At 43.9% G+C, this 19,380-nt stretch overlaps 1 protein-coding gene across 5 annotated transcripts in view; it reads left to right on the plus strand.

Annotated features, from left to right (window-relative positions):
* Positions 1–19,380, plus strand: part of TULP4 (TUB like protein 4) — a 232,936-nt gene that overhangs the window by 135,690 nt on the left and 77,866 nt on the right. For all 5 annotated transcript variants that reach the window (XR_005531715.1, XM_039252075.1, XM_039252078.1 and 2 more), the window contains one exon: positions 15,962–16,090. Coding sequence is in view for 4 of the 5 variants with exons in the window: in XM_039252075.1 (XP_039108006.1) it covers positions 15,962–16,090 (129 nt within the window). In the remaining variant the exon portion in view is untranslated. The remainder of the gene's footprint in view (positions 1–15,961; positions 16,091–19,380) is intronic.

Consider the following 19,380-nt stretch of genomic DNA (forward strand, 5'->3'; position numbering starts at 1 on the left):
GTGCCTTCAGGGCTCTCTCGGGCCCGATCACATATGCACCCCTTCCGTCAGATGATGGAGTGCTGCTGTGCGTGTCCAGCTTCGTGTCCTGGTGGGTCGGGTGACACACCCAGATCGTGATGGGCAGCTCCGGTCTCCTGGTAACTTGGGGACCCACGGGTAAGCATTTGGTCTCTGCTAAACACGCTCTAGCAAGGCAAGAGCCGCGTCTCACAAGGGGAGTGTGATCTGTGGAGGAGGCAAGGCTTTGCCCCCAAATCCTAAGGGCTTGCTTTGCTGCTCGCCCACTGGGCGCTGCCAGAGGCTCCAAACAGCGTCCCAGTCTGCTCTGCCGTTTCAGGCGCAGTGTGCTCGATCATATGGTCCCAGCCACAGAGCAGCTCGCGTGGCAGCCTGGACCTGCGGGAAGCCTTCCCTTGTCCTGGACCCCACTCAAAACTAGCAGCTTTTTGGGTCACTAGGTAAAGAGTCCAGAGTATCACACCCATATGAAAAATATGTTGCTTCCAAAATCTAAAGGTACCCAATTTGACACATAAAATTAACCATCACAGGCAATGTTATACACAAAAACTCAATTTATATGTAACTCTTGAACGAATTATTTAACAAGTAACATATCAACTTTGAATTGAAATATTACTCCAGTATTCACTGAGCACTCCCTCCTATGTCCTCTCCCCGCTCACCTCCTACAAGGTGTATGCCATGATCTGTGCTATATTTTTGTTCTTGGGTGGCCGGTATTGAAGACTTGCAGGATAGTGCCCTTAGGAACCATGAAGATGTTATATTTGCATAGTACTTTGCCACATAGAATGTAATGTATCAAAATATTAGACCTAGAAGATTGCTTAGAAATTATCCAGGCCATCTTGATATTTCAAACAAAATGAAGAAGCAGAGTGCCAACGCACAGACTGGCACCCAGGTTTTCTGTCGTCAGCTAGAAACAGGTCCCCTGTTCTGGTTTTGCTTTGCTCACTCAGAGCTGAGAGGTGTGCTTGGGGCTGTGTGAATAGTTGGCCTGTCAGAGGGTGAGCTAAGATTCTGTCTTCAGCTGGTAGCCAAACACATTTGGCTATGGATCAAAGGTGGCAGCAGTGTGTTTGGAGCACTGCCATTTCCTGACCAAATGCTAGATGTGCTGGACTAAAAGGGAGGGGTTTTAAAGAGCAGGATGTTGAAAATCCTGCTGTCTGAACTGCTCTGAGAGGTGAGCATCTTAAAAATTAATATAGTAGATTAAATGTAAATGATGACTAAAGTACACACCTGGTTGGCAAGATTATTATTTAAAATTTTAATCAAAGTAGCCAAGTTAACTACTTTAATAATTGAATTTCCCTTTAGCAAATATAGTGGAGGTTGAGCAGAGGTAGATGTTTAAGATTCTAAGATCAGGTTTTTTTGTGGCCCTACAATCACCAGTGTCAAGAGCACAGTTAATGTCAATTTGTAGCCTTGGAGTTGGGTAGTGAGACACAAGTGCTCCGGCTCCAATCCAGCAAACCCCCCAAGTAGGTGAGTTGCCTCCAGGCACCCCTGGCTGGGACTTCAGGCCTCTGCTTCACCCTTTCCAGTGTTCCAGGTTCCTGTTGGAGACAGTGGCTTCCATTAGTAGGCAGCTCTCCTTTGCTAGGAAAAGTTCTCTTTTCATAGTAAACCTCAGGCTGCTTTAATTTGTGCTTGAGTCTCCTAGTTCTGCCCCAAAGTTTTTTTTCCATTTTTCTCAGAATGTTTTTTATAGCTCATTTTGGATGATCAAAAATTCTAGACCAGAAGTTTAAGCTTTCTAATACAAAAAATTTGAGTGTTCCTCACAAATAGTGCAGTTTTCCCAGGATGAATAGGTGTTCCCAAACGGCAGGATTGTCAGATGATTCCATCCTACTTTGTTTTTAGGGAAGGGAAACCCCATCGGGCTAGGAATGGAAGTCCCTGGTTCCTGGCCCCGGCTCTGCCCCTTGCCGATTGGGTACTTTGGGTCAGTTAATCTCTGAACCTCGGTTTCCTTTTCTGGTGACCTGGAGATGATAATGCCTGCTCCAGGCACCATTCCATGGGATCTTTTGTGGGTCAGATCCTTTTGTGGTCTGTCCATTTCCTTCCAAGAATAGGATGTTCATTCCCTTGGTTTAGAATGGAACATTTTGCATCAATCATAAATATGGTTTAGCTGCAGCTTAGATGACACAGGGTATGATGATAAAAACAGATGATGCTTTCTGGCATGTCTTGAAACTCCATGAATATGGTGGGTTGACAATTTAGTTCATGTGTTTCTGTATTTATTAGAGAGATTGGGAAGAGTTTTTAGGAAATTTAAGCGTAAACAAAATGTATGAGTTACTATGGAAACGAACAGATTAGTCCATTTAAATTAACACCGCATACAGCTAGTACAGGTCTGTGTGAAGACTTTGATTTGAGTTGGGATCCTTGTTATAAATTAGAATCTAAATGCAAGGAGTGGGGAGTATCATTTGCTGATAGACAATGATGACTTTAAGAAATTAATGACTTGCTAATTTTTATGAGATTAATGCCTTTTATTCAGAGTACTAATTTAAAATCACAGTGAGACAACCCTATACCTGTTAGAATTTATTTTAACACACTCTTTTCCATTTTCAGTTTTTTTCACTTGGTCTGTCTCATCACTTGAAAAGTGTGTTACTTACTGAGAAATTCATTACAAAGTATGCATTTCCGGGATTGTTTCACAGTTGCTATTCGGGAAGTAATAAATATGAGTAAAAGGAACTACTAATACGGTGTTTTAATTGACATTGGTGCATGTGACACTGGTTTTAAGCTTTCTGTGTATGTTTGTTAATCCTGTTTTACAAGTCACTTTTAGTTCTGTATGGTAGTCAGCATTTCTTAAAACTCATGTCTTTTTTTGATTAAACTCTCACATTCTTCTTTAATATTATTTGAAATTTCAAAGGAAATGACTAAAAATCTATTAAAGCATATGTATTATACTTCAGTAGCAAAAATTTTAAAAGCAAATCAAAGCGATCATACTTAATATGGTTTTTCAAATCCCACAATCCCCTCTACCCCGCCTCCAACCCTGCCCTTAAATCTTAGGATTCTGGTATATTCTCCATTCCCTTTTTGAGGTGCACTGCCTGGCACATAATTGTAGGATTGAATGAATACTAACTAAAATACAACCTTAAGCCTCAAGAAGAATGCTTTTAGTACTCTATGTATAATATATATCACAGATATTATATATACATAATACGTATATAATATATAAAGTATACGTATTAAAAAAGAATAACAGCCTTAAGTGGCTTTCCATTACCAACAGGAACAAGTCCAAGACCATTAGCCTTTCTGTTGGAAGATACTATGGGATCTGACTTAATACTTAAAAAATTTATACCAAGGGAGCAGGTATTATATTTCCTTTGTTTATATCAGAGGAGTACAAGGATCAATTAAGAGAATCTAGGATTTGAACACACAAGTGCTAAGTATTCCCAAACATTAATGATAGTCATTCCAGCAGGTGTAACATTGTCTCACTGTGCCTTTAGTTAGCATTTCCTAGTGACTAATGATGTTGAGCATCTTTTCATATGCTCATTTTGCATTTGTATATTTTCTTTGGTGAAAGGTCTTTTCAACTCTTCTACCTTCTAGAAAAGATTGGGTTGCTCTTATTTTTGAATTTTAAGAGTCAAACCCAAACAAGGTCTGTTACATGCATTATATCAGGTTATAGGGTTTTTAAAAAATCTTAATCTATAGGTTCCTCATTTCTTTATTCTCCTTGCATTAGGAAAACTCAGAACATGAGAAATTCTGTAGGATAAATGGATTTTACTAATGATACCCCCCAGGAGGTTGATATGTTTCTGTGTTCTGTGTTTTTTAATGTTTTTCTTAAAAAAATTTTTTAATGTTTATTTTAGAGAGAGAGACAGAGCACAGCGGGGAGGGGCAGAGAGAGAGGAAGACACAAAATCTGGAGCAGGCTCTAGGCTCTGAGCTGTTAGCACAGAGCCCAGTGTGGGGCTCGAGTTCACCAGGTGTGACATCATGACCTAGCTGAAGTCGGTTGCCCAACAGATTGAGCCACTCAGGACCCCCAATGTTTATTATTTTGGAAGAAAGAGTGTGCGTGCCAGCCCAAGCAGGAAAGGGGTAGAGGAACAGGGAGAGAAAGAGTCCCAAGCATGGAGCCTGATGTGGTGCTCAATCCCACTACCTCGAGATGAACTGAGCCAATATCAAGAGTCAGACGCTTAACCATGAGAGCCGACCAGGCACCCCCTCTCATGCCATTTTCTAATGAAAGGAACCATGACTCCATGGAGAAATGTGTAAGTCAACGACTAGATCAGGAAATATACGTGATGGATCTGGAGCACCTTGCAGTGTCAGGAAGTAAGGTGGTGCTCGACACATAAGCATACACAGTGATGGGGGTATGTCAGAGGGATATAGGAACCACCTGAAAGAGCCCCCAGTGGCCAAAGCTGGAAACATTTGAGCAACAAAACCGATGAAGTAGTATCAAATTATAACCCAAACTATAAAGTAAATATGCATATGTCTACTGATAAAATAAATAAATGAAGAAGAATAGACAGATCTCCCAGGCAGAGGAGTTATAAATAATTTATGTAGATGACCCTCCTTCAGAGGTGGAGCATAAGTCACTACTCCTTCAGGCTGTTCACGGCCACTTCCTTCCAAAGAGTACTTTGTGGAAAGAGAGAAGAAAGAGTAAATTGACAGTGAAGAAACCTGACAAACATTACTTCAACCAGGTGAGCAAAGTTCATGTCAGCATCGATAAGTCTTGTTGAGAGCATGCACCAGTGATATGATGGGATGGGAAGGGCAACCCTTGACTTCAGCCTAGCATGGGAAGACATCGGACAAGTCTCACTTGAGGGATATTCAGCAGGATACTTCATGAGCCCTCCTTAAAACTGTCAAGGTCACCCAAAACAAAGGGAAGTCAGAAAAACTATCATAGTTAAGAGGATCCTAAAAAGACATGGCAGTGAAATGCAATATTCTAGATGGGATCCCAGAACAGACTAAGGACATGAGATTAAAACTGAGGAAAGTTGAATAAAGTATGGACTTTAATCAGTAGTGATGTGTTCATATTGGTCAGTTAATTGTGACAAATATACTAATGTAAGGTATTAATAATCAGGGACTGGGTGTGGGGGCATATGGGACCTCTGTACTAACTTTGTGATTATTCTGCAAATATAAAACACTTCTAAAATCTAAAGTTTATTTAGAAATCTAAAAAGTTGTTTACACTTGGGTAGTAACTCCGAGAGCTAATATTTATATAGTGCATTAGAGTTTTCAGACGCATTTACAATTGCTTTCTTTGAGTTTCTTCCCTACTTTCTAGTTTAGACAAGGGAATTTTCTTTTTGAGAGCATTAAATTCACATCTAAAAACCATGTAGCACCTAGTACCACTATTAAAACAGAATTGGGGTGGTAAAGATCAAGCCAAGAGTGATCTCTTTTGCACTGGCTGCGTTTTTCATCTGTTTATTGCTTCCCCACCACAGAAGGGACATGAGCAGTTTGTGAAGACTTGCCTTATCCTGGGGATCAGGACCATATCTCTGCCCAGACATCCCCCTCCCCTGCAACAGCCAGTGAGCCTGAGGGGTGGGAGAGTTCACTTTGCTGTCTAGGACTCATGCAGCAGCCGGGGGTCGTTCACATGAGTGGAGAGCACGGAGGAGGAGCAGCTTCAAGGAAAACCAGTGCAGAGAACCGATAGGGATGTGCTAAGTTTGTGTTGTCTGTTAGGCATCCAAGTAGAGATCTCGGATAGGATGTGGAGTAAGGCATTGAAGGTAAGAATTTGGAGGTCATCAGTGTTTGGTTCTAAAGATGAGACTAGATCAGTAGGAAGCAGGGTAGAGAGAAGGGTCGCAACTGAGCCCTGGCGCTCGTCCGCAGAGGTCAGAGGAGGAAGAGCTAGCAGAGGGAAGACTGGAAAGAGTAGAGGGAACTACGTGTAGCAGACGCCGTGAGTGCTGGCTGCCGCGGCTCACAGCTGCCAGCTGCCCTCCTCCTCGCCCCCATCCCCAGCCAGCCGCCAAGGGCTGACACCCAGGGGAGGACAGGGGCTGCCCCTTGCCTCCAAGTGGGACCGCCTGTGGTGCAGTTCATACCTAGAGCTCTCCTGGGACCAGGTCCCCAGCGAACACCCCTTCCTGCGAGCACTCAGGAGAAACCACAGTAAACCATTAAGTAAGTGCACAAGAATCCCTTTCTCAGGCTCAAACTACAGACACCGAGCAAGGAGGGTTTATAGAGGAGTGAGGAAAGCACCCGGCTGTGTTAGCTAGCGGTCACTCGTCCTTTTCCCACCACAAATCCTCCCCTTTGCAGACAGCGTGGGGCTCCCTCAGTGTGGACGCTCTCGCCACAGCGAGGCTGCCACCTCTGTAGAGGCTCAAGGAGTGATGAGGGCACAGGGGCTGGAGGAGGCAGTGCGAGGGGCTGCCCACCAGATGCCCACCAGTCACTTCTCAAGCCGGGGCAAGCTACTGAAACGATACCGAGAGGGAGACACAGAATTATGTGTATTTACCCCAAGTTGGTCAGATCGTCCAGCCAGCCGGAATCGGCCGCCTTCCTCATCCGCCCTGTCCTTCCGGGACTGCAGGGTGTCTTGTCCAGGGCGCCCCCGTGCCTTCCCTGTCGCCGCCCTCACGGGGCCTTGCGTTGGTGGTGGTGCAGATGCCTAGTGATGGCTCCTGGACCCACAGGAGTTTCCTTTCTTCTTGGAGGAAGCCATGCAGGTGTAGTTGGTGGAGGCATGCCATGGGCCCAAGTCCTTATTTTCCCTAAGCACAGTGCAGGAGAGCAGAGAGGTGGGGAAAAACTTGGTACATCTTACAGGAGCATGAAACTAAGAAGTTCCAAGCTGGAGAGAGCTACAAAAGTCTGTGGAGATAAATAAAAATCAGAAACAAGGTAAATAATTTTACACCTGTTCGATTGGGGAAAATGTAGGAGTCTGGCGCTGTCGAGTATAGTTACGATACAAGGCAAAGGTAAAGTGCTCACGGGGCGTAAACTTCTAGTGTCGTTGGAAACGAATGCGGCGAGGTCTATAAAGGCAGAGCCACACTTGCCTTTAATCCACTTACCCCGAACTGCCCTTGTTCACGGGCGGCTTGCAGCAGAATGCCCGTAAGCAGCATGCTGAGTAAAAGCAGGAAGGAAAAAGGAAGGCACCCTAACTGTTTATCAGCCAAGAGAACAAGTAAATTGCGGCATAGTCACACAGTGACTACCACGCGGCGGTTAAAATGAAGGGGTTTGAGCTGTCCGCGGGGGTGAACTTCACTATGTGACACGGAATTGAAGAACACATCAGTTTTTAAAGCTTAAAAACATGCAGAAATGTTTGTTTTTAGGCTAGAATATGGGTACATGGAAGGTTATTATCCCAGTTACCCCTTTTTGGCATATGTTAACATTTTTCTGTAATATTTAAAATGTAAAGAGAAATGAAAGTATCCAAGAAAGCATTTTTTTTCCTTAGAAGAGGGAGAAACAAAATAATTAAGTGAGAATACATACATATAATATATAGGTATAAAAATACATCTTAATTGAAAACTTGAACTACAGCCCAGACCTTTTTTTTTTAATTAAAAAAAAAAAAGTCTAGGGAGATTTGTACCTTCTTTTAGCTTTACTTCCTCCCCTCCCAGCTCTACCTTTTTAATCTGTAAAATGAGGAGGTTATAGTAATGGCAATATCTCCTTCCAAAATACATAAAAGAGAAAATAAGATCATGTAGGTGAAAAGGATGCAAACTGTTGATTATTATTATTATTGCTAAAAGAAGTTGTTAAAATTTCCTATCAAGGGAATATGAGAAGCTGGAATATGTTCATTGTGGGAAAATCAGAAGATGTAGAAAAATTCTAATAAAAATTGTAATCTACCTACAGTAATGTTTTAGTTTATTTTTTTAGTATGATTTTTGTTTTCTATCAGAACTGGAACTTGTTGATAAAACTGATATTTCAGAACATTTCTACGTCACAGAGGAATGGTGGCAGGAATGCATGCTTTTTAAAAAAAAAAACAAAACTCTATTCAAAACTCTATTTTGAGCAACAGCACGAGCGCATGGGGGAGGGGCAGAGACAGAGAGGGAGAGAGAGAATTCTAGGCAGGCTCCATGCTGTCAGCCCAGAGCCCAATGTGGGGCTCAATCTCATGAACACGAAATCATGTCCTGAGCTGAAATCAACAGTCAGACGTGCTTAACCAACTGAACTACCCAAGTGCCCCAAGAATGCATGTTTATTAAGAAGGACAAAGTGAGGTGGCTTCTGCAAGCATTGCATCAGGTGCTTCTTGAAGGCAGGGCATCTCTTCTGTGAGTGTGCGTCCCTCTTAGCAGCACCCGGGTGGTGCTGAGTGATCGATGGTCACAGGCCAGTCTGGTTGACCTTGGTAATCGACAAGTGCCTGGAACAGGAAAGGAGACTGGGGCTCTGGCCTGAATGCTGACCCACCTTGTACCTGCTGTGTGACCTCAGGCAAGCCACTCCGCTGCATTAACCTCCCTTTCCTCATCTATGAGACTGAATGGTTGTGTTAGCTCTAAATTAGCTAAAGCCGATAACTATGGTCTACACCAAGAACTCTTATGTGAGAGTAAGTGGGAAAAGAGGCTGGAAAAAACATGCTAGTTCATCATGGTAAGGGGCTTTGAAACCTCAGTCAGTAGTGTTTCCAGTAAAATTTTCTACTCACAAAGTGGCTCCTGAGATGGGATGGCACAGGATGGAAGTTAGAGTCACTGAGAGTATTATTTTTACTGGATTTTGAGGTGTGTGCAAATCAGTGGCTGGCAGTGGTCAGGAGATGAAGGTGCTAAGTGTCTGGTTTTCTACAGACTATATTTTTAGTGTAGCTGTTCAAAGCATTTTATATATGCTTTTGTGGAAGATTCTTGCTGCTACTTAGCAGATGAGAAGGCTGGGAATGGTAATTTTGCATTTATATCAGGAGACTTGGTAGAGTCCTTTTTTTCATACATTAGCTCTGCTTGATGATACAGACTCTATCCAATTAGAAGTTGTATTATTTTCCAACAAGAAGGTTTGGAAGAAATCGGGAAAAAATATGTAGTTCTGGGTTTCCTGCAAAGTGTCCTAGAGAATAGAGAAGCTGGGACTAAGAAGGTCATCCCCAACACATTCTGTTTCAGAACCATTTAGAGGCACCGTGGTCCCTGAATTCCAAGGTTCTGACCTCAGACCTGTGTTCTCTGAATTCCTTTATTGTCTCTGGGCCATTTCCATCTTGGACTTCCTTATCAACAGCTTGAACTGAACGAATGAATGAATGAGGACTGGATTTGTGAACATTTAAGTGAGATAAATATGATTATGTGGAAAAAAGTTGAAGTTTTTTTTCAAATATGGTCAGTGGACTTAACAGGAGAAACTTCTCAAACTCAGTAAGGAAAAAAGCCCAATTAAAAACAGGCAGAGGATCTGAATAGGCATTTACATAAATGCCCAATAAGCACTTGAAAAGATGCTCTACACCGTTAGCCATTAGAAAAATGCAAATCACAACCACTTCAAATCCATTAGAATGGCATACTAAAAAAGACGTAATAGCAGGTGTTGGAAAGAATGGTGGAGAAATTGGAACCTTCTCCACCCAGTGGTGCTGGGAATGTAAGTTGGGGTGGCCATTTTGGAAAACAGTTCCTTTTGAAGGTAAACATAGAATTATTATTTGACCCAGCAACTCCACTGCCAGGCATATACCCAAGGAAAGGAAAACGTGCTCATACAAAGATTTGCACAGAAGTGTTCATAGAAGTATTATTCATAATAGCCAAACAGTGGAAACAACCCAGATGTTTATTGTTATGCCCAAATCGCGAGTCCCCAGAGACCTCCAAGGAGCCGGCCCTGATGCAAGTACATAAGGGTCTTTATTACAAGCTCGAGCCGGGGCTCACCCATTAACCGGCGCAGTGGCAGCAAGGTGAAGCCCTGAACAATAGTGAGCAGGGTTTTTATGGGGTAAGGGACGGGGGTGTTACGGTGCACACATAGTATGTATAGCATCATCACATATGCACCAGTCATAATTGTACAGCACCCATGGTAAGTTTTGACCATTCAGTACTGTGAGGCGTCTGTTACTTTTGGCGGGGCCCAATCATGACCTTTGAGAATCCTTTGAAAATGACCAATTATGAGGTGAGCTCAAAGGGCCTACGTGGGGTTTAGGCAAGCGGTGAGTGATTGGCTAGTTTGTACAGAGTAACTACCTGCAGTTCCCAGCCCTGACTCAGACCACAGAATGTCACACATTGCTTTTGATTGGCTGATCCAAGGGGGTCCGAGGGTGGCTTCAGCTGAGGCTTTTCCTGGAAATGGGGCTACGTGCAGCCCGAGGCCGCTCTTAATGGAGGATTTAATTTCAGGCTCCTCATTTATCAGCTAAATGGATGGACACAGAGGTTTGTATCCACACAGTGGAATATTATTTGGACATATAAAGGAAGTAAGTATTGATATATGCTTACAACATGGAAACATCTTGAAAACATAATGCTGAGCCAGACACCAAAGGCCACATAATATATGATTCCATTTATATGAAATGTCCAGAAGACACAAATCAGTAAAGGCAGAAAGAAAATTAGTGATTGCCTACGACTGGAGGGGAGTGCTGGGGGGTTGATGAAGATGTTCTAAAATGTATTGTGACGGTTGCACAGCTCTGTACAGCACCACTGAACTGTACATTTTAAATGGGTAGATTGTATGGTATGTGAATTTTGTCACAACAAAGCTGTTACCTGAAAAAAAAATCTCATTTGAAATCAATCTTAACAACTTATCGTTGAGAGAGAAAATTATAAAATTCTACAGAAATATGGCTAATCGTCACTCAGGAATAGTTCAGTTTGGAAAGAAGTGTGGAAAGACCGCTGTGTCCGTGGCACAGGGCTGATGAGGAACCCAGCCGATGAGGAGCTGAGATGTCTGAGGGACCAAGTGCAGGCAGGACATGGACGGGGTAGAAGATACCACATTAGTGGCAAGAGGAAGTGGTTGGAACGTCAGGGAAGGTGTTATCACCAGTGTCAAGGAGCTGAGGTGTATTTTGGGCCAGAGATGCCAGGAAGTGTGTGGTGCTGTTGATTTTTAGGTGCAGAACTGAGTGGGGAGTGCAAGTGGCAGAAGGTGGGCCTGGAAAGAGGGACTGACTGACTGACTGACTGTTTATCAAAGGAGAGGAAACTCTACCCGTCAATACTATGCTGAACCAGTCTCTGTATTCTGGAAGCTTTAGTTCATACCTGAATAATGTGGAACTCTCACTGATTGAGTGTTGGCTGTGTGCCTGGCTCTGTGCTAAGGTCCTTTCTCCACATACTCCTCACACATTCTAGAAGGATGTGCTGCTGTTTCCCTAAGGGTACAGGAGGACCCCAGTGCCTTGGTGAGTGACACGGCCAGGACTCCAGTCCTGAGCCTGCGCTCCTGCCTCAGCACTTCAAGGACCTCTGTGCTGGTGGATGCGAGTCTGGAAAGTCACCGTGCTTCTATTTCAGGACGCTTTTGGTTCTTTGTTAGGATGACGAAATGCATCTGAAATTCGTATCATTTTTCTGAAACTCATTTTGTTTTACTAAATGTTTCTAAACTTGAACTGGCACAATTAAACTTACTGCTGTTTCACTTACTGACAGAAGTTTTTTTAAAAACCTGGATGCTAATAATCACAGGGGTTTATTACTTGAGCTATTGGTATTTAGCATTCATTCCAATTAAATTCTTTTTGGGTTGGGAGAAATATTACTGAACTTTGGTGCTACTAGTCATTTGCTGAGGTGGTTTCCTGTATATTTCTATAAAATACAATTTTATTTGTATCTCTCAACACCATTTAAAGGGTTTCTGACTGAAAAGATCAACTTCCTTGAAATGGGTTAACTGATGTTTGTTCTCCCTAAAAATAGATGGGGTGTAGCAAATGACGTGACTTATTTAGAGCACTAGACTATATCCCAAATAGACTTTCAGCAGACCTGCCCTATATTTTAAATGTAGGTTTGTCTACTTTTAATAGTCCTCAATAAATACCTATTAATAGCAATAACTATAAAATGAAAAATTGTTTGTCTAACATTGAAGAGAGTGACAGCCTGGCATTTTTTGAGTAATTAAAGACCTGTGTCAATGCTTAGCTTATCTTTGGACTTTTTAGTAGAACACACCCTCAGCTAGCACCCTGAATGCCCAAGTTCTTTTGTGCACAGAGTAAACTGGAGCCCTGTTTCCTTTGAACAGGAAGGGGAGCTCTGCCTAGTGCCTGGTTGGAGGCGGAGCGCGCTGCCACACGACGCGGGCCACTGGCTCCTGGTTGGTAGTTTCTCAGCGCTCTGGGATGTCCTGACGTTGCCAACGAGACTGGAGGGATTTGGGGAACAGGAAATAAGCTGCTGGGAGATAAGGCAGGCAGCTATGAATTGTAGATGAGAGAGGAAATGAGAATTCTAATCCGCGGAAACAACATTAACAGTTTGACTTTATTTTTAAATGAGGAATCATTGGAAAGATTTCTTTCTGTAAGTTAGGGGAGCTACCCGCCTATTCAGTTAAACTGGTTAGAACTCACAGCAAAGGTGTGTGAATGGGGACTACATTTCCATTTACTGCTGCATCCGTACTAATCAAGAATTACAAAAAGATGAAGTCTGTGAACCTTTTATTTATTCAACAAGTACTATCGTGTTGTCATAAGACCAAGAAATCTTTAAAGTGAAAAAAAAGCTATTTTTGGCCTTTGCTCTTTTGTGTCTGTTTCATGCTATGACTTTGCGGCAGTTTCCGTGAAGAAGAGGGTTTTTATTATTGATGTTAACTTAATATGCAACCATGCCTGGCAATGGATGTTAAAGGAAGAAAGACAGAAGTACAGAAAACGTCATTAACCTTTATTTTCTAAAATATGACACCTTGTCAAATGGTATTTACAGGGAAGGTCACAGCAGATGAATGGTCTCTGTGTTAACGTAAGGAAATAATTTAAAAACTGATTAGCTGTGAATATCACGTACTTACTGGTCATATTCCATCCCATGGTGGCCATTCTGAAGTACATCAGTGATTGTGGACTTGAACAATGAATGTGTGTCTTTAAGGACCAAAATGTAGCTGCATGCACATTAGTTGATTGCAGTGCTCAGGCCAAATCATTGGCTCTGAAAGAGGTTTATGAAGTTGGTCTTTATTGACTGGGAATTCTCAATTTTATGACACATGCAGTGTCATTAAAAGACTTCTGTTGCTGTTGATGTTATGGTTTTTTTTAATTAGATCAGTAATTTTTTTAATCTTCTTAGACTGATATTTTTCTTTTTTTTAATTTTCTTTTTTATTTCTTTATTCTCAAGTTAGTTAACTACAGGGTAGTCTTGGCTTCAGGAGTAGAACCCTGTGATTCATCTTACATATGAGCACCCAGTGCTCATCCCAAAGAGTGCCCTCCTTAATGCCCATCACCCAGTAAACACCCTTCCCACCATGAACCCTCAGTTGGTAAGACTTCACTCTTATGTGGAATTTGAGAAACTTAACAGATGAACATAGGGTAAGTGAAGGAAAATAAGATAAAAACAGAGGAAGGCAAACCATAAGAGCCTCTCAAATTGGGAGTTTTAAAAACTGGACTTAAAAAAATGAAACTGCATTTGTTCCCCCTCCACCTGTGTTGAGGCCCCCTCCTGTGTACGTTCACAACTCCATAAGTGCATGTAGAGCACTGTATTAGGTCTGGTTAGTGAACTGAACTCTACGAGCACAAAGATGGCTTCCTCTCCATCCTCAGCACCTGCAGTTCACAGTGTGCAGGGAGGCAGAGTTGACCATTGTTAAAATGCCTTTCGCCATTAAAAATAACCTTCTGGACATTGTTTTCAGTAACCTCTCATAGTTCAAAGATATAATTGAATACAGGTCATAACTTCTAATTACATAGTAATCTTTGGCACAACACACTCAGAATTACTGTGTCCGTGTTCAAAGGTGAGCCTGCCCCTGTCCCCTTCTCGGGCGCACAGCTCAGTGGGGCCGCGTGCACGCGAACCAGCAGTCATCGGTGGACAGTGCACGTGCTGCACTTGCAGAGTGGGGGCAGTGTGGGGCAGCCCGTCCGGCGAGGAGAAAGCAGGGTGGGGCCGCCCCAGGTGTGGCTGGCGTCCGCATCCATGACAGCGGACTCTGGCGTGGGAGCCATCGACAAGGGAGACCTGCCAGGTGATTGCCAGGCCTCGGAGGCGTGCAGCCTCACAGCTGTCTTTGATTTTTTTTGTTTTGCACTTTGTAAAAGAGAGCTACAGTGTCTTAAATTTTAAGTGGGCAATAATTTCCTCTTGGATTTTTATTATGCATCTCACAATAAGTGCTGATCTGGCCACCTGTGGCAGAGCGAGGCTGGGGGCCCCTCCAGCTCTCTAGTAACTGAAAACCAAATTAAAGGCTTAAAATCAGGTGTGCCCTTGACACAGGTTTGAGAAGGAACAGGGGTTTTGTGTTACTCTGTGGCTTGGACACAGGTGGGTGTGAGGAGGGGTCTAGACATTGCAGAGGTCCTTGACAGTCTGTCCTTGGCCTTGCTTGCTATTTTATTTCTTATTATTGTTTTTTAAATGTTTGTTTATTTATTTTGAGAGAGAGAGAGAGAGAGAGAGAGCATGAGTGGGGAAGGGGCAGAGAGAGAAGGAGAGTCAGAATCCCAAGCAGACTCTGCGCTGACAGCACAACTCTATCCCACAAACCACGCGATCACGACCTGAGCTGAAATCAAGAGCCAGACGCTTAACTGACAGAGCCACCCAGGCGCCCCACTTGCTGGCTGTTTTGGAATTTGGAAAAGTGCTGCATGTCCATGAGGGTTGTTAGTTTCCTGGGTGTGAAGTCCTGGGGGGAGACAGGGGAGTCAGATCTTCCTTATGAATAGCAGCTGTGTGCTGGGTGGCTAATGACAGTGCTCATTTGACTGTCACACATCCGTGTATGTCTTTGCATCATTGGATGTGCTGACTCCCAGATAGATTTTTAGCTTCCTAAGCATGGGGTCTGGTGTTCTTTATCTTGACATTGGTCACATAGTCTGAACCTAATAAGTACCAACCACGTCTGACCGATTGAATGAATTCCTCATGATCACCAGCATGGGCCAGTCAGGCAACACTCAGAGAGAGTTCACCCAATTGAAGGCAGGGTATTGGTTTTGTGGCTCATGGACTCCCAGAACCACTTCATAGCCCTGTGTCCTTCATAGCCACTGTGAGTCCTGCCCTGAGTCTCCTTGGGCATTTACCTACTCCCACAGATCACCTCCCAGACAGTCCACCTTTTGGGTGAAGGAGTGATAGTCCAGAAAGATGAGTAATTTGTCCAGGTTCAGAATTTTTCAAATTAAAAAATCAGCTTGTCATACTCACAAATGTTGAGGCTTATAATTTCATTGTTTTCTCTCTGATAAGTACTTAATAGCTTAGACATTTCAAGTATTTTTTTCTAAATTATTTAGATGCTGCAACTAGTCTTGTACTTGTGAGAGGCAGGACTGGGTCCAGATGGGCTCTGGATCCTCTCTCTACTTTTATAGCAGTGGGTATTTTTGTGCCACGGTTTGTGGTTTGCTCAGGTTTCTGCACTTTTTCAGGAACCCTCGTCATGGAGGGTCTCATTCCCTGTGACTCTGCCACCTGTGGGCCATGCCCTGTCCCTTGTGCTAATCCCCACACCTGCCCTCAGTCATTCATTCCCCTTGACCGTGTCTCCTCTTTAGCTCTGAAGTCTAATCTCTTTGGATGCTGACTCCTGGCCCTCTGCTTCAGTCCCTGTAGTAAATATCTTGTTGGCTGTTTTCTAGGTTGTGCTGGTGAGGTGGAATGAGCCGTACCAGAAGCTGGCCACGTGTGACGCAGATGGAGGGATCTTCGTGTGGATTCAGTACGAAGGGAGGTGGTCCGTGGAACTGGTCAATGACCGCGGGGCTCAGGTGAGTGGCAGAGTCGCTCCCAGTGAGGCTTCGCTGGAGAACACGCAGAGCACGTATTCCAGGGCAAATGGAAACTCTTTCCAGAAACCAGTAGAGTAAAAATAAATAAAACTAGAATCCTGCTTTTCGTTCCCCTTGAATAAGTATATCACTTGATGAAAAGAGAAAGATCCTACTTCTTTATTCAACTATTATGCTGTTGTGAGAACTTGCCAAGTTTTAAGCTTTAATTAAATCTGCGAAATAATTTTTTACCCCTCGTTGTTGTGATTACATGTTAAGTTTGGATCCTCTGCAGTGCTTACGGCATATCACTTTTTTGCTCCCTTTGAAAGGCACTTGCCGCGTGTTGTAGTCTTTAGTTCTCTCGCAGGGAGCTCCTTCGAGCCGTTCTCACAACCTACTTGTCAAGCTGAGTTTTTAACACTCTCTTCTGTCGGGTTTCAATAAGCGCGGCCACCTGTTGTCATCCCTCAGCTCTTCCTTCCCGATACAAATTTGTCTCTGCTCTGAGGAAAACAGGTGCTCCAGGGACTCCCTGCTGAGCTGTGCTATTTTTAAACCTGCTCCATAGATTCTTCTGGCTTATGGTACAGATCTGGCTCTCCCACCTTCCCCTTGTGACGGTGGGCCACACGGAGCTCCTCTTCCCAGGTGTAAGGACACAAGTCCCATCCCAGGGATTTGACTGAACTGTGGCTTCAGAACCAAGTGGTCAGGGGACCTTCCTCCATGAGGGCTCTCTCAGACTGTCTCAGCACTCCAGGCCTGGCTTCCCAGCAACTGCCTTTTATACCTCCCTCAGGAGGTGGAGGCTCACCTTCTTTCCTCCCATCTAGTGCTTAAGTAAGCTGCGAGCTCCCCAAGTTTGAAAGATACACCAGTGAAGTGAAATGACAGAAAATTGCAAGGAACAAAGATATCATTAGTAGTTACTATTACAGCTAAGGGTCTTTGTAAGTTGTCGTCACGGAAGACACATCTGCCTCTGGGTAGAATATAACATTCGTTTTTGTGTGAGTTTATTTATTTAGTAGAGTAAACTCAGAAAAGGCCTTATCAGTTTCCTGCACCCCTGCATCGAGTGAAAAAAGGAAGAGTTATAACCTGCCCTGTGGCCGACTGACCAGCCATCCTGAAATAGAGCCACGGACGGGAACTCTCTGTGACCATGAAAAGTTCATGTTACCTAGAAGGGAGACATTGTGGTTATGAGCATGAGCTCTCGAGTCAGACCCCACAGGCCACGAGTCTCCCTCCATTATTTCTTAGTGGGAGATACTTAATTCTCTGTGCCTCAGTCTTCTCATCTGTAACACAGGGACTCTCATGGTACCTGCCTTAGAGAATCACAAGGAGGATTAAATAAGATTAACCAAGAAGTAGTTATAACACTGTCTGTTCATGATAGTTGTCCCCACGTATTATTCTAGTGCCTGTAGTATTCTGAGGTACCACCAGCTCGTAACCCCTGCCCTTAAGTAGTAGCCATAATGGCATCACCAACGACTAGCTTCAGGCCTTGAGGCAGCAACTCTGGATGGCTTTCTGAAAGGTGGAGACTTCTCTGAATTCGTCCATAAGGGTCTCTGAAATGCTGTAATTCTCCCATCCCCCAGAGCGCGAACTCTTTTCCTTAGGCCCAGTGATTGAGTTAGACATGTCTTTAGACCTTGGCCGACTGCAGTTCTCTAAAGCATTACTCCGAGGAAGACCTGAAGAGGAGCCAGGACCAAGTCCAACTAAGTGCTTGTCCTTCCCGTGTGTCCTCCCTCAGTCTCCACAGGAACCCTATTCAGCAGGCACTTTTCTCCACTAATAGAAGAAAAAAAAGTCAGGTCAAGGAGGTTGAAAAAACTCAGGCCGGGAAGTACATGGGTGGTAAAGCAGAATTTGGACCTAGTTTTGAATCCAGAACAGTCTGTCACACTCTCTTCTTCCCGGACAGCTGTTTTCTCTTCTGGCAGAAATGCATGTACTCACAGTCTATCCAGAGGAGCTCAGACTCCTTTACGGTTAGAGTCCAGCCCCAGCAGCCACGCCTTGCTGCCACCGCACCGTTTTCTCCTGAAGGCAGCGTCTCCGAGGACGAAGACCTGTCATCTCCATGTAGCAGCTGTGTGGTTTCCACCACCACCATGTCCCCCAGCTTTTCTCTTTATTGAGAATTTGGCACAAAAAAAGCATTTTAGACACAAGAAAGGGAGAAGGAATTCAGTCCTGGAGGCGAATGAACATATATGGACCATGGAACACCCCGGGCCTCCTGGAATCTCACAGATGCCCATCCTTGTCATGTTCCAAAAGGAACCACTATACTGTGATGTGATATGCATTTATATATAATTTTGCTGTTTGGAGCTCTGATCCTGCAAACCTCGAAACCAGCTAAGCAGTTGTCAGCAGTAAACATTTAACATCTGGGAAAGGTTTGGCTGCTTTGAATTGTGTTGGCGTCAGAATTGATCCGGGTAATGACACACTGTGCACTGGCGATGATGAATCACTGGTTGAGGAAGTAGTGGCTGTCTGTGCACCTGAAACAGAGCCTGGTGGGAGGAAGGATGGTTTTGTGGCTTGGAAGAGGAGGGTCCTTGAAATCTGCTCAGAGAAAAATAATGCTTTTCAGAGGAAGTGACAGGTGGTCCATGTTACACAGCATGACTTATCCTGTCACAAAGGAATCAAACATTTGACAAAAGCTAAGTGATGCTTTAACAGCTTCTTTTTCGGGAAATTATTATGAGTCCTTTATTTCAACAGTGAGTCTGGAACAGCGAGTGGTTACTGTGCAGGATTAGTCACTGGGGGTGGCTGTGCCCTGCACAGGCACTGGCCATTGTGATGAAAGCTGCTTCGGGCTGAGGTCTGACTGGGCTGCCGCTCAGACACAGTTAACCCACGTCTGACAACACGCCCAGTGAGGCAAGTGCCCGCAGGCCGGGGCTGCTGAAAGGCAGCGAGGAGGGGTCTGCCTGCTTCCTTTCTTTACAGCACAGGGTCTCGGTCCCCTCGGTTTTGTTTTTCCAGCTGCGGTATATTTTTACCACTCTGAGTGACCTAGTATAATAAGCCCGATTCATTCATGTAAACATCCTGTATTATCATTTTCTGTGGCTGCAAGACTGGTGGTGTCCTGGGGAAGCTTCTTTTCACTGGCTAAACCCTTCCACCCTCTAGTAGGCTGTTTTTCTTTTTAGTACAGATCTCTTCCAAGATAAAGGAGTTAGAATGCTTATCAATAAGTAGCACTACATTTGAAAAATGAAAAAACTCTAAATTTTATTGCA

This window comes from Hyaena hyaena, unplaced genomic scaffold (assembly GCF_003009895.1).
Source record: "Hyaena hyaena isolate Hyena2069 unplaced genomic scaffold, ASM300989v1 scaffold_405, whole genome shotgun sequence".
NCBI lineage: Eukaryota > Metazoa > Chordata > Mammalia > Carnivora > Hyaenidae > Hyaena > Hyaena hyaena.